Source organism: Lonchura striata, chromosome 2 (assembly GCF_050655825.1).
Source record: "Lonchura striata isolate lonStrDom1 chromosome 2, ASM5065582v1, whole genome shotgun sequence".
NCBI lineage: Eukaryota > Metazoa > Chordata > Aves > Passeriformes > Estrildidae > Lonchura > Lonchura striata.
Window position 1 is genome coordinate 126,732,501 of NC_140704.1, and position 15,663 is coordinate 126,748,163.

At 37.5% G+C, this 15,663-nt stretch overlaps 1 protein-coding gene across 5 annotated transcripts in view; it reads left to right on the plus strand.

Moving 5' to 3' along the window:
• ZFHX4 (zinc finger homeobox 4) overlaps nucleotides 1–15,663 on the plus strand; it is a 151,743-nt gene that overhangs the window by 29,820 nt on the left and 106,260 nt on the right. For 4 of the 5 annotated variants that reach the window (XM_021550548.4, XM_085572269.1, XM_021550544.4 and 1 more), the window contains exon 3: nucleotides 36–538. In XM_021550548.4, the coding sequence (XP_021406223.2) occupies nucleotides 36–538 (503 nt within the window). The remainder of the gene's footprint in view (nucleotides 1–35; nucleotides 539–15,663) is intronic. The other variant, XM_021550550.4, reaches the window with a different exon arrangement.

Here is a 15,663-nt window from a genome sequence, read left to right on the forward strand (position 1 = left end):
CTCTACTTTCCCTTTTAATTTTTTTTCTCCTGTAGTAAATAATGAGCTGCCGCCTGAAATCCGGCTTGCCAGTGGTCAGCTAATGGGTGATGACCTGTCCCTCCTTACTGCAGGAGAGCTGTCACCTTATATCAGTGACCCAGCGCTGAAGCTTTTCCAGTGTGCTGTTTGCAACAAATTCACCTCTGACAGCCTGGAGGCCCTAAGTGTGCATGTGAGCAGTGAGCGCTCACTCCCCGAAGAGGAGTGGAGGGCTGTAATTGGAGACATCTACCAGTGCAAGCTCTGTAACTACAACACCCAGCTCAAAGCGAACTTCCAGCTCCACTGCAAGACTGACAAACATATGCAGAAATATCAACTGGTGGCTCACATTAAAGAAGGCGGCAAAACTAATGAGTGGAGGCTGAAGTGTATTGCCATTGGCAACCCGGTTCACCTGAAATGTAACGCCTGTGACTATTACACCAACAGCGTGGATAAATTGCGCTTACATACTACCAATCACAGGCACGAGGCAGCCCTGAAACTCTACAAGGTAAGTCTGTGACAGCAGCTCCAGCCAGCACCAAGTAGGCTGGGAAATTAACCCACTCAGGGCTCATCAAACAGAACATTGATTAATTAGTAGAGTAAATGTTTATTGAACATGCATATAGTCAAACAAAAACTGCAGGTTAGTCAGGGAGGAGTGTTCTAGATGAGTCCTGTTGACTCACCTGGGCGTCATTTAGGAGGCACTTCCTGCAAACACGGGGTCCATAAACTGTTTTTTTTTTTTTTAAAGTTCTCTCATAATAAATGGTGTTTTTCATCTCTCATAATCTTTTCAGACTTTGTCTGTTACATTTTGATCAGAAGATTGAGAGATATTATGGAAAATTGTGTTTTGCCCATACCACACATAAGGAGAGGAGATCACTTTCTGGCATATGTATCTGTTTGCAACCATGATGTATCACAGCCAAGTTATTTTACATTGCTATTTTCAGTAAGCACATGCAATATGCCACATTATTACAAAGGATATTCAAAAGTAAGCACTGTCATCCTTTTGTCTGCCCTTCTTTTCCAAACCAGTAATGATTTTTCACAAACATGAAAGGGTGTGGTGTAGATAAATATGTTAGTAGAATGGCAACTATATTTTTATCTTTACTGGAAAAAACTATGTGGATATAATGAATATGTGGGAGTGATGAATACCATTTATTACACAACTTGTCATGACTTTTTCCAAACCCTAATTATGGGGTAACTTATTTTCTGCAGTGTGTTTACTGGATTGGCTTGATTGTCTTGGTTCATGTACAAAATATAACACATTCATTTCCAAGATGAATAACTTTGTAACTTATTAAAAACTTCTTTTGTCTAGGGGATATAAAAATTCAGGAAATATTGCAAACCATTAGTCACTGTAACAAGCTCTAAATATGATTAGAAAATCCATTTTGCAAGTGTTATCTATTGATTTATACTAGAAATCTGTGATAACTAAACTATCAGGAGTCATCTGCTGATTACAGCAACTATGCTGGTTTTCTAATCATATTGAAGACCTGTACATACAGAACAAATATGGAAAAGTCTCAGTAGACCTCTAGTTTAAGCAAGAAATAACATTTTTCTGGTGTTTAGCCATGTTCAAATGGTTGGTCTGAGCTAATACATGTTGCACAGGCAGTAACATAGATTTTCATTTTATAACTTAATAGTTGTAACCTTGGTGCATCTGCTGTAAGCAAAAATGGCAGTAATACAAGTTTTGGTCTATTATACTGTCCCACAGTGCTGGCTGCTCTGCTAATTTAATAATATATTTTATTTATATTGTATTTTTTCCTTAATTCTAGAGGGTTTTATTTTTTGCTGGTTTTTTTTTTAAGATTTAAAGTCCTGTTAAGAAAAGTAAGAAAAGAGCTGAGAGTTTAATGACATAGCCTGCCTCTGCAGCAAAACTCCCTTTAGAGGTTCCTGCTCCCTGTCATCCGTGAAGCCATTCCTTGAGTCCTCCATTTACATTATGCAGCCACACTCTAAGTCAGGGTTTTTCAAAAAAAAAAGCAAAAAACAAAACAAAACAAAAAAAACAACCACACTTTTGGTCCCCATCTATTTTTTGGAGTGTTAACCTGCATTATTTCAATTATTTGTTCTATAATGCCACCATTCAAAGAAATGCTACTTCAAATGGTGCCACAGACAGGAATGATGAGTAGGAGAAGGGAAGGCAGAAGGTTTTTCTCAGATGGTTTTACTGCCAAAGCTTCTGAGGCTGTTGAAAATAAGTTGTCACCTGCTTATTTAAAAAAACCAAAAAACTAGAGTCACAAGGTACATAAACTATCTACTCGAAACAGTACTTTCTCTTCACTCACTCAGCCTGATCCCTAAGGAAACCGTTATCAAATATGTTTGGGTTTCCAGCCTGTCCTAAAAAATATTTGATGTGGGATGCTATAGGAGAGAGGATTAGCTCTTGGTCCTCTTCACTGAAAATATGCTGCTGCTGATTCTACTTTGCCAGATCCTGGTTTGTTAGATGGAGCAGCTCAGTAGCATCTATGTAGCAGCTATCATACACAGCAAGGGACCATCACTAGCCTTTGGAGCTCAGTCTTTGAATCAGTTAAGGACATCCCAGTGGAAATGGAAACCATAAACTCCCAGATACCCTCTAGGCTTCATGACCTAAGTAGGACAATTGAAAGTGTCTGTCGATTAACCATAGGATTCCAACTCTCCTGATGCATGTATTTTTAAAGGACTTGTCCCTAGGATTCCTAGTGAGTGTCTCAGCTTTTTAAAAAGTTTCTGTCCCTCATGACTTCCTAGAGAACCTTGGAAATTTTAACCCCATTAGGTTTAATGACTCTTAGAAAGCAGATAGCATATAGACACACATACACTATTTTTTATATAATTTCATTTTTAAAGTTAATTAGGAAAGTGATGTCACATCGAAAATATCAGTTGGAGTATTGCTGGGTTTTTTTTAAGATTTGGCGTTGGCATGAAGTGCTACAATATGTCCCAAAAGACCAAGATGTTCTAGATGTGTGTGCTCTATAATAGAATATAATGCCTCTGCACACCATCCAGAAAACTTTGCTCTTAATTATAAGTGCACATTCAGGCCTGAAGATGTACATAAATGCAGTTTTGAAAATCTGCTAAGTTATCTACTAGCAGACTTGATAGTTTTGTCAGGTCTTGGTGAAGCTGTTGACACCAAGAGAGTTGTAAACTTTTTTTCTCTTGATACATCAGATAAACTTTTAGAGCACCTAAGGAAAAAAAGAACATTAATTTGTATGAATAATAGATATATGCCTTGGGAGCAATATCGAATATTTATGAATTGTGTTTATATTCAAGCAGCTCCTCTTTTTAAAAATTAAGGTGCTGTGAATATGGTTCAGCAATAAAAAGTTTAATACTAAAACCATCTGAAAGCACAAAAGAAGAATATGTGCCTTTGTTCCTTTGCTTTGTCAAGTACCTCAAAGTTTTTCTTCAGTCATTTGTATTTGTTTAAATGTTATTGTTTTGTGAATTTTCTTCTTATAAGTGTTGCCATAACAGCTTGATTTTTCTCCCTGTGCTTAACTATTGATGGAATAAAAGGATGTCTTTTCATAGCCAAAGCTTTTAAGGAAGCCGTGGACATCAGAGCTTCTCTTCTGAAGCTGTATAATTTTAGGCAGTACGGAAATGTCACTTTTAGAGTTAGATTCTAAATGTGGCAAAGTAGAACCTTTAGCTGTTTTCTAAGTTATTTAAAGAAGAAATGGCCTGGTTGTTCCTTACAGAAGTGCAGTATTCAAATGGTGTTGGTAATGTGGCTGCTAGGAACCAGAACAAAGACAGTCTTACCCTAAATGAACTTAGCCTGGCCTAAATGAATTTCCCAAAGACTTACTTTTGGAATTGTGGAGCTTGATATTAGCAAATTAAACCACAGAAGAGTTGCAAGTTCTTGGCAGCATCCATCAAGAAGCATTCAGTGACTCCACAAGTAAACAGAGAAAGCTTCTATAGCAACAGAGTGCATTTCCATTCTGCAGGAGGAAACATTCAGCTTCTGCAGATTTGGGAAGCTGAGGCAGGACGGTGATCTGTCTCTGTGGATGTAAAATACATATATCTGGAACTGCTCTTCAGGCAGCCATTTTGTAGCTTAGTCAAATAACTTTCAGGAAACTGCATATATCATGTCCCGTGCTCATAAAATAGTTTCCAAATACTTTTATTAATAAATAAATAAGTACAGGATAGCTGTTTTGTAAAGAAAACTGGAATGTCTGGAAGTAAAATTTACTTAACCAAGTGACTGAATAACATGATCAATTTCTAATTACAAATTAGTATTTGAAGACAGTTTATCAAAAATATTTTTGATTAGCTGATAATACCTTCAATAGTAATTGCTTTATACTGTATATTTACTGCAGTTTATATTGTGTATGCAACTATTTAGAAGCTCAGGGAAAACGAGAAGCAGCAGACTGTATGAGAACTACCTTGGTCTTTCTTTTATTGACAAAATATTGATACACAACACTATTTATGCTATGATTTTTAAATTTTGGTATATCTCTTTACCTCCCATGTTCTCAAGCAGCAAAGATATTACCCAAGAGGAGTGACCTGATTTCAGTTTAAGAAGGTTAAAGGTTAAAGGTTAGCTCAAAAGCATCATCTGCCTAGCTGCTTAACTTTAAACTGATCAATTTAATGAAAATCTGTTTTGCAGATGGTGTTGTAATGTCTTTGGCAGGATTTAGGCAGCTTTAACATTAGACGTATGCTAGTAAAAATTATTCCTTTATTTGACCAGAACAACACCTTTTCTTTTATGTTTTAAGGTAAAAGGCATGTGGGATATGGTATTTTGGCAAAGGACCCAGGAGCAGAAAGTGTTGATGGTCTTTCCATATGGGCTCAAAACCAGAATACCCTTATGTCTATTGCTAACAATGACTGAAGAAACAAACAAAGCTGTATTCATTTTTTCACCATAATGTTTTACTTTGAACCCATAAAAAAGGATTTCAGTCAGACCTGTCCTTGGAAAAGGCTTGTCTTCTCTGCCTAGGGTGGAATGCAACAGCATTAACTTTTTTAATCTGGCAGAGCACACTTATTGTCTCTTTGAGGCCTTGTATTTGTACGTCAGAAGTATTCTTTCCCTTGCTCACAAACCACGCAGTAATTGTGTTACTTAGCTGTAGATACTATAAATAAGAAGGCAAATCAGTCAATCCAAATGGTAAGTTTTGTCTGATGGAGGTTGTCTGAATAAACAAAGAATTAGATCCTTGGGAGTGTAAAGCAGAGCTTTGTGTTTATGTCTTCTGAGAATTAAGCCCTCACAATTTTTGCCAAGATAATTAAGTTTCAGCACAACCATGTCTTTCTATTTTCAGATGTATGCAATTCAATAGGAATTTCTTGGGCTGCTAATGCAATGCTATTATATGTTAGCTTTGTAATTAGCTAGGACTCTATCCTTTTGCTGAAATGCACTGTAATATTACACACACAAGCATAGTTTGCATGTAAGCAGTTATGAAAGTGGAGCCCTTTGTTTCATATTGACCTTCCAACTTATTTAAAAGAGAGTTTACAATGAGCCTTTGTTTTGTCCACAAATGATCATAAACAGCTTTTTAAAGAGTCCAATAAAATGAGATAATCACAAATGTATAACATCACATATTGAAAGGGTGGAAGAACAAATGGGGCTTTTGCTATATTTTATAGGATGGATTTATAATCTGTTCTTGGGTCACTTAGGGCCAAGAATTTTCATGGTCAGCTGCTGGTCCTGCTAGCTAGCATCCTCTGCAGGAAAGGCAAATACTGTGTGGCACCTGCTCTTCAGCTGAGGTTCTGAATTGCTCTTTAAAGCGAGGTGTCCACTTCTCTGCTGGTTCAAAGTCAAAAGTTTAATCAGACCAGCTTTTTTTTTCTGCATCTGTCATCAGTGAAGCAGAATAGTCTGTCTGGATTCCATAATGCTGTTTGCATATTTGGATTTTAAGTCGGCCAGGAGTATTGAATGATTTGCTCATCTTTATCACGTGCAGGAGGCACAAGTGGGATTTAGTATTTAGGTAACTTTTAGTGTAACAGTTCCTCAAGGAAAACTGCTTGTTTTTTTCTCATTATCCTTGTTCTGGATGAAAGCATGGTTGTTAGGAATTAACAGCTGAGGGGGATGCGAAGTATATGTGCATGGGGACAAATGGACTAACAGCCCAAATCACTTTGTTTGCTTTACTCTGTTTGGCTTGAAATTCTGGTACTTGATCAGCTTGGAATTAACAGAAAGTCAAATTCTTTTCATTTCAATTGTCCTGCACTAACTTTTTTATATAAAATAAAATATCCTACAAATGTGCCAAACCAATTATTTTACTGTCATTGTCCCAATATGACGGTAAAAGAGGTCAGGAGATTGTGCAGCATTGATTTGCATAAAAATCATTGTGGAAAGGAAATTGGAATATGTCTGCACACCTGAGGAGCTAAACCAAGCTTTGCTTGATGTTATTCTTTTTGGTTGTTTGGAATAAAACTGTTTTCAGTAATAAACAACAGTTATTCTAATTTCTTTCTCTAAACAAGCCTCATATAGAGAATAGAAGGTATTTCAATTTTTAAAGTCCTTTGAGATTTGTATTCACTTATGGTTTTAAATGTTTTATGAAATTTAATTTCCACTGCAAGTTTCATTTACCATGATTCAGATTATGCTGTTGTGCTTACATGTATAAAGAGAAACCAGTGTTCAAAGAACACGCTGTCTAGTCACGGCCATACACACATTGTGTAGTCATAGCTACAAATAATTTATATGCTTACTGTATGTACTTGTACACTATAGATAAGAATATTTATTTAAAAAAATCCGAAAACCCCCAGTTAACAAAAAAAAAATTGTTGGCTGGTAAAATAGCAATTTCAAAATTACCCTTTGTAATGATAAAATTAAAATAAAACAGCAGAGAAAACATTTTCACATTTTATTTTATGTACATTTAATTTGATATTCAGATGTCAGTCTCTCAGAATGTCTTACATAATGTTTCTTGTTAAAAAATACCATATTTTGTATTCAGCTTATGGTACACTGCTGAAACAGGGAGGTGTTCTCAAATCATAGTTTAAAGAATCTTCATGTTCTTCTGTTGAGATGCAGTCCAGAAGCCCAGTGTGTGTGCTGTCCTTGGGAAGGAGGCTGTACCAGACTACCTGCAGTGTGCAGTCTGCCCAGTGGGGCCCGAGTGAGTAGGTCCTCTTGGAGACCAGGAAAAGTGAGCAAGGAGAGCCAAAGCAGCAGAAAGAGCATCAGCCTCATTTATTCAGTATGTTCAACACACAAAATGGCTGTATAACAGCTATTTTTTGTGCCTGGAGTTCTTTCATTCTGACATTAAGAGAAATATGTAATTATTTCTGGCTGAGATTCAAAGCAGAGATGCAGTGTATAGTCTGTGTAAGAGTATGGTGTTAAAGTGAGTGCATATGTATGTGTGCATTAATAGATTGCAGCTATGGATTTAACAGCCACTCCCTCCCAGCCTTGCAACATAGATTTTCTTGTTACCCATAGGAGACTTTAGCTGATATTATGCAACTCACTACAGGTGTCTTTTCTAAAATTGTAATTAGTTTGCCAGACTCTCCCAGGTGAGATTTTTCTCTACGCTGTCTTCCACATATTTAAAAATGAGCAGTAAAAAAAAGTACAAAGACTGACACATGACAGGAAAGTTGTATTTTGACATGGATACATGTAATTCAGCTTTGCTATTGTTTTTGCTAAGTAATTTAGAAGAAACTTTCCCTTGGTCTATGCATTTGTTTGTCCATCTACCAAAATACCAGAATCATGATTTTAAAGGACAATTAATAGGACTAAAATCTTATGGGCCTCAGATGTACAGGACAGATTTGAGCTTTTTGATACAAAGAGTTTGAGAATGTATTGGCTCAATATATGTCTATATTGCTAGACAGACAAATTAATTATCCACATTTTTTCTTTTTTCCTTCTTTGGGGTATTACTGGAGCAGAAAAGGATAAGAAAGGATAGTGAAGATGCTGGTGTGAAATACTAAGTAATGCAATTGCTGTTGGTTTCAGCAAGGATCAGGCACATGCAGGAGATGTATTTTCTTGGATAAACTTCCAAGTGTATGTTTGTGGGTAAAATACAATACAGTAGAACAGGAATCAGGTATTAATTATGTTAAATATGAGTAGAGGCTTTATGTTGATAAAACATAAATTACAAGTGGTGGCTTGCAATAATTTTTGAACCTGATGATCTCCCTGTAAGACTGGTGTACTTAATATGGGCAGATAGTGCAGACTATCTGCACCTCATGCTGATACATAAAAAAAAAGTAAAGCTTTGCTAAGAACTTCAAGACTTTTGCTTTGTGGGCAGCCATGAAGGAGGATGTCATAGAAATTATCCCCTTGGTCTGCAGCACAACTTTCTAACCCTTCAGTACTGCAGCAGACAGATACACAGCATATCGTGCACCATAGCCTCGGGGGAAAATGTATGTTTTACTCTACCAGTGGGAAGGAAGGCATTAAAATAATCCTTAGCTTTTAAAGGCAGGGGGTATTGAAGAAAACAAAAATTGAGCAAAGGTAGTCTTTGAATTATGAAGTGTGCAGGTTCCCATGCCTTGGGCATCCTACTGCAGTAGCAGATACAGTAACAGAAAAAAAAAAAAAAAAGATACAAGGGGTATGAACAATACTCCTTGGTTATATGCATGCATAGGAAACATATTACTAATAGGAGCTATGGATAGTAACATACTAGACTCATTCCAAGAGTGGATGTTTGACCACCAGGGTTGCCTAACAAAAAATATTTTTTTTTTCTATTTAAAAATGTTATTCTAGAGTATTAATCAAACCATGCTGCTCGCATGATTCACATGTGTAAAATACATAACTGTATAACTACTGGTTTATTGCTGGACTGTGTGCAGGAAGCCTAGCTATTCAGTGCTCTGCCCAAAAAGGCTCTTTATTTGTAGTCCCTGTTCTCCCTTTTAAACTCTCTCAAAAATCAAGAACATGCACTACTTCCTTGCACTGCTTTTGGAGAAAAGAACCATAGAACCACATCCACCCATAAAGATGGCACAGAATCTGATGCTCTGGGATAGTTTGAACCTCAACCTTCAGCAGAAAACTAGATTACTCTTAGAGGAAGTTCAAGATGACCCTTTTAAAACAAAGGTCAGCAGTGAAAACGCTTCTTTCCAGAACTTTATCGGGCAATTATAAAGGTCTGCATCTCTTGATTTTAGTTGTTTAGCACATATGGAATTTTTCCATTGGTATCCTAAGCTTGTGGTTTGGACATATAGCACTTCTTTGGTGAGGGAATTCAGTTTTCTCCAAACAACTTTATTAAAAAGGAAGATGTTTTTCTTGGAAAATCCTAAGATGTTGCAAGTGGCTCAAGTAGCATAATAGCTATAATTGATATTATCCTTATCCTAAAGTAAAAACTCTGGCTCCTAATATTAAAGGAGAAAGAAGGGCACTTCTTATTCACAGAATCAGAGAATCAGAATGTCTGGCATTGGAAGGGACTCATTGAATCAAACTTCTGCTCCTCGTAAGACACCTAAAACTAAACTGTATGACTGTCATCCAGATGCTCCTTGAACTCTGACAGGATTGGTGCTGTGAGCACTTCTCTGAGAAACCTGTGACAGTGACCAACCACTCTTTCAGTGAAGAACTTTTCCCTACTGTCCAAGCTGAACTTCCCCTGACACAGCTTCATACCATTCAGACAACAATGCTCTTGTTTTCTATGTAACTTAGACAAAAACTTGCTCTATGGAAAGTAGATTGACAAAAAAAAATTACTAGCATTCTCTAATTGAATAAACACTTTGTGAATGACCAGAAACTTGATATTTTTACAGCAAGAACAATGAAACAAAGTCTAAGGAGCATCTTGGTATTCTTGTTCTTTGTGTGCTAGTGATGAGAGCATGGAAAAAAAGCTTGCTTTACTACTGAAATGACACAGCTTTAATATCTAGATGTTACTATTTTGGAAACACCCTTTGGCATTTGGAGATATGTAAGCAGCTAATGAATGACTGGAAATCAGGAAGAATAAAGCTGGTGGAAAAAATGAGTCCAAACTGCAAGTGTTTCTGAAAACCTTATGTCTTATTTGTTCAGGAGCTTCTGTGACTCAAAATCTTGACCCAGGAGGAAGCTGGAATCCTGGGATATGTCAGGACCGGATCTTCTGAAGTCAGGTCTCAGATGAGAAAGATCAAAGACCACAGAAAATAGTTTAGAACTAATTTTACTAAATTTCTGACCTAGAATTTGGGCAGATTTGAAAGCATTCCTGTACTGTTAGTCCCCTGAGTCTAACCCTGTTGCAGATGCATCTCAGTAATAGGTGCTGTATCTAGGCTGTGGATATCCTTTGCCACTTTTTGATTTACTAAGGTAGTCTCATAGGTCATGATGAATGGGATATGCTGTCAATGTGCTCTGTCTCTCTGTTCCTGTCTCCACTGGTGTGTTTTGTAGTGTGGCAGGCTTCAACAATATCTTCACAGTACTTGGATTCTGTGACTTATAGAACTCAAGGAATAAAAATCTTTGTAGCTAGTCATTAGGACTGCTTACAGGTATTTTTGAGAAAGAGCAAATCCTTACACGGACACTCTGTAGTCACTTTGAATTTTTTTTTTTTTTTTGCCTTTTTGTGTTGTCTTTTTTTGTTTTTCAGAAAGCAAAAATAGGTTTGTGGGATCATCTCTGACTCAACATGTTACATGTAGGGCCTGGATCCAAGAAGTCTTGCTAGGATATTTATTTTCTTTTATTTCATGAGTTTTTCACTGAGAAGCTCAAATTCTCTAGCCTTAGCTTCCTCAAAATCATCAAACAGATGATATGGTTTACCCAAAGCATTTTAGGGCACACAAAATACAAGAGCTATGCTGGTTTTGAAGAGTTCTGTGTAAGTTACAATTTTTATGATAAGGAAGAGTTGAGCTGGTAGTCAATAAAAGGAGACTCTGAAATCTCATGCTACAGAGAGCCTATATCCCAGTTCACTCAGCTTTTGTACTCTTCAGATACAAAGGTTTTATGCCTCATGTGTCCACAACAGGAACTAAACAAATGTCTTTCCTTTACTTCTGGTAGTTGTTTGTCCTAATAGATTTAGAAGGTAAGGTCAATACTGTCTGTACTGGGAAACAGAGCATGGCTTTGGGGGGAAAAAAAACCAATGTGTCTCTAACCGAGTACAGGTGATTGAGAGGTTGGCCTGTAGTACATCTAACAGTCTAAATGGTTCTCATGGAATTATAATTAAGCATAACAAGTTCTTCATATATGTCTGTCTTTCTGTCTGTATATATTTATTTTTACATGGACTTAGTAGAGTTGGGAAGGATGAATTCAAGTATTGGGAAGAGTTTGAGGTGGAGTCTGAATTTGTTCGTGCTCAAAAGAGCTCAGAGAGGCAGTTACCCAACAGAAGTGTTAGAAGCGAAGTCACAATTGTTTGAGGCTGGGTTTCTTGCACAGGGGGTGCAGTGGACAGTAACAAAAGGGCAGGTGTTTGTTCTTATAGAAGTGTGCACTTCCCAGGAGCATAAAAAGGATTTAAAATCATGTGTGTCCATACATACCCCAGGCTGCTACTGTCATCTTCTATAATGCTGTACGAGGGTCTGTATATGTTAGCATCTGCTGCAGTAAAGGTTGGATTTCCAGTTTTCTTCTAATTTCTTTCACCCAGTTACTTACAGTTTTCTTCTATACACTTTTAGGGCTGAAATTATCAGGATTGGTCTGGGTGTAAATAATATTTCTTTTCTCTTTGGAGCTCTTTCTGAGTCACTTAATTATGAGATATCTTTCCAACCTGTCCTAATGAAAAATACTCTATTTCAAATAAAGTTAGTTAAGTACATTTCTTGAAGTGGCTGTCCATAACAGAAGAGAATGTTATTTTAAAAGCAACAACACATTAATAGGCCAAGTATGCAATCATTGTCCTATCACAGCAAATTATACCATTAGTCCACCTTATCTAATCTCTTTGCTACAGACTGCCTAACAATTGCTTCTGAGAGAAATGCAGACCAAAAGAAAAAAAAAAAATCATGGGCAAATATAGTATAATGTTGCTTATACAGAAAAATGCTTATTCTTTTCTTATGTCCTCTGTATTTTGCAATGAATTAACATAATAACAATTCAAGTATATATTTTTTTCCCCCCAAAGCTGCCTTTGGGTAGTCTTATAGGTATACAAACATCAAATCAGTTTATAAAGTGAACTTCTGGCTCAATCACATGGAGTGGGAAGGAGTTCCACAGGTTAATTTAACTTGCATACAGATTTTTTTGGCTTTTAAAATTTTCTGTCATTAGTTTATTAAGTTTTGGGTTTTTTTATTCATCTGGTAATAGAATGAAAAAGATTGTGTGTTCTTACTTGCTTTATGATCTTTTACATAAACTTTATAACTTCACAATCATCTTTATGATTACTTTACAGTCTTTTTATCATGCCTCTCTTTTAGTTACACAAAAATTTCAATCCATTCAGTCTTGCTTTTAGTGGAAGTTTTTCCACATTTCTGCTAATCCCATCACTGATCTCTGAACTCCTTTTACCAGTGTTAAATTTTTCTGGAGATATACAGATATTTCAGAACTGAACATGCTGTTCTCAGTGGAACTGTATGATCTTACTATCCCATGCCTGGTGCATCCAAAAATATAATCTGCTTTAAACAAATCTTATTGCAGTCTGTGCTGGAAATATGTTGCCTTTCATTACATGCTTCTTCCCACGCCCCCCCTTTAAACTGATGCTGAAGTGTCCTGGAGTGGCTACATTTAACTTAGACACCAGTAAAATGTTTGATTGGTTCGAAGTATTCCTTCTAATATGCATTTTCTTGGATTTATGTGTCAATACTGAGTTTCTTCTGCATGCTCAGCTAACTTTAAAAGTATCTGGCATTTCTCACAGTTCTTTGGATAGTCTTGACTGTCATGAGTTCATTTATGACTTCTGCAGGATCAGTCCTGGTTTGCAGTTAGAAGACAAAGAGGTAACTTTTGTTCTGTTAAATGCCCTGTTAGTTCATCTAGCTTGTTTTCTGCCTCTGTCAGTTTAGTTTTTTGCCCCTCTGTTAAGTGTCTACTTTACGTGGTTAGGCTGCTTCTGCATAGCCAGCTGAGTGGAAAAAAACTACAGCTCTTAATTAACCCATGGAGTAATTAAATTCCCCCTAATATTAGGAGAGTGAGAGAAAGAAGCATCTCCTTGTGCCTATGTACACTGCCTGTCTCTTCACATTGCCTGCCTCTCATTGTTTTCCCACATGTATTACTATACCTAGTGGCTTGAGGTGCAAATGTCTGCAGGCAGTTAACTATTTGCTGAGCCTGAAGAGCAGAAATAGCTAATTAACCATCTGTCTGCAAATATTTACTCTAGATATTTATTTACAAAATAAATGCAAAATAGAAGATGATGTTTCTGCATATGGACTGCAAGGCTGAGGCATAACTGCAATTGACTCTTTTGTAGTGTCCTCTTTTCATACTGTTTCGTGCTAACTTTAATGTATTATTGATTGTTATTAAGGTATACCATGAAATACAGATGGAGTGTCTGTTGTGGTTGAACTCATACTGTGGGAGCTATGTTGACTTTTAGATTATTCTGGCCTTCATGCTGCTTGACATTAAAACCTTTCACATTAGGGTTTAGAAGAAAAGAAATATATAGTAACTATGTTACCCTGCATGTAGTGTGAAGTAATCTGAAAATATGATGCCAAATTCCCTCCCCACCAAGTCAGCACAACATTTGAAATTAAATACTAATTTCAGAGCAAGCCAGGAAGTTCAAATTCCCTGTGTGACTGTATATAAGCAGTAGTTCAGGACAGTCAATACCTGAATTTAAATTAGCTGTGCTACCTGCCAGTAGAAAGTGCTAAAAGTGGAGGGATTAGGGGTCTGATTTTCTAGAATACTAAGTCCTAGTGGCTTCACCTGGCACTGTCTTTTTAGCATCCCAGGATCCAAGGTCATGCTCACGAGTGACTGACTGCCAGCCTTCATCCTTGCACAGCCTTCTTGGCTGGATGTATTGGCTAGTTTGAAATACACAAAAATTGCATCAGAGGATCAATTACTGCTGAAATGTCAGTACTGAACCCTGTAATAGTGCTAATTAGTTAAAGCAAAGAGGCACTTATCTTGGCAGCAGATCACTGAATACTTCTTTCACAAAATTAAGTTTGTAGTGCTTCACATTCTTCCCCCTCCCTTTTTTGGAGAAGTGTAAGTATATAAATGTTGAGGGTTTTTTCCTATTTATTTCCTATGCCCCCGTAAAAAGAAATACTTCCAAATGTTTCTCACTATGTCCAGCAATTTCCATCTTAGAATGGCTTACTTTTGTTTGGAACTCTTAAAGAGGCTATTAGTCATTGGAGAAAACTTGAAACAAGGAAACGTATGACAAACACACAGTCACAGGACAGCCCTCTCTAATTTTGGCTCAGCTCCCTTTCTGCCATTAATGGGGCAAAAAAGAAACTGGAGATCTGATGCAAGTTCCCTGGCGTGGGGGAGGGCAGAGTTCCTCTGCTTGTGTCAGGGAGTCCCTGGCTGTCAGGGAGCCAGCAGTGTGGGCCCTGTCCTTCCCACCACACACTTTGCAGGAGATGTGGCAGGAGAGGGACCGGGAAGGGCAGTAGCAGGAGGGCAGAGTACATGTGTCTGTGATGAGAGTGAAATCCCTGCTGCACAGGCAGACGTGGGGAGCTCCCAGGCAGAGCCGGCTCAGGGGGATGCTGGTGACTTCAGAAAACTTTTTATCTGCTACAGAAAGGCAGTGGCTGCTGTCACAAGCTGTAGGGTCTGACTGCAGTCCTGTGTTTTGATCCCCTGCTCAGGTAGGTTTCATTTTTCTTGTGCTCACCTTGCAGGGAGCCTTCCTGGGCTGTGTCAGTGTGTTCTGGGCTTGATGAACTACCACAGTTTTTTCCCAGCACCAGTTGTCCTCTTTCAGTGCATAAGGCTGTCATTCACACATCCCATCCCCCAACTTTTCACCCAGCATTTAGTTTTTGCTGAGGATTATTTCCTCACTATGCCACAAAGATAAGATTCTCAGCTGCCAGTGGCATGAACAGTCTGTGAAAATTCTTCAGCATGAGGTAGGTCGTATTGTTAAGCAAAAGTCTAAATGTTTGCTAAGATTCAGGAAAAATTACAAGGGTTTTGATAGTTTTTATCCTCTGCAGAATTAGTTTGAAGCTTTAAAAATGTTGTTTGTTTCCTATTAAAATGGTGATGAGAGGAAGGAGACAGGAAGAATGTAGGCTAAATCCATCTTGTTGCAGTATTGATGATCTCAGTAGTATTACTCCAAGGATAGAGAAGTTTTCCAAAACGACAGTGTTTCTTAACTCTGTCAATTGACTGGGACAGGGCTCTCCTGTGGTTTGACTACTGTGGTTTGTCACTACTGTGAGAAATTATCCAGCTCAAAAAGTCCTGTTATTTCGGTAATTTCTTGCTGAAATTGATGGTTA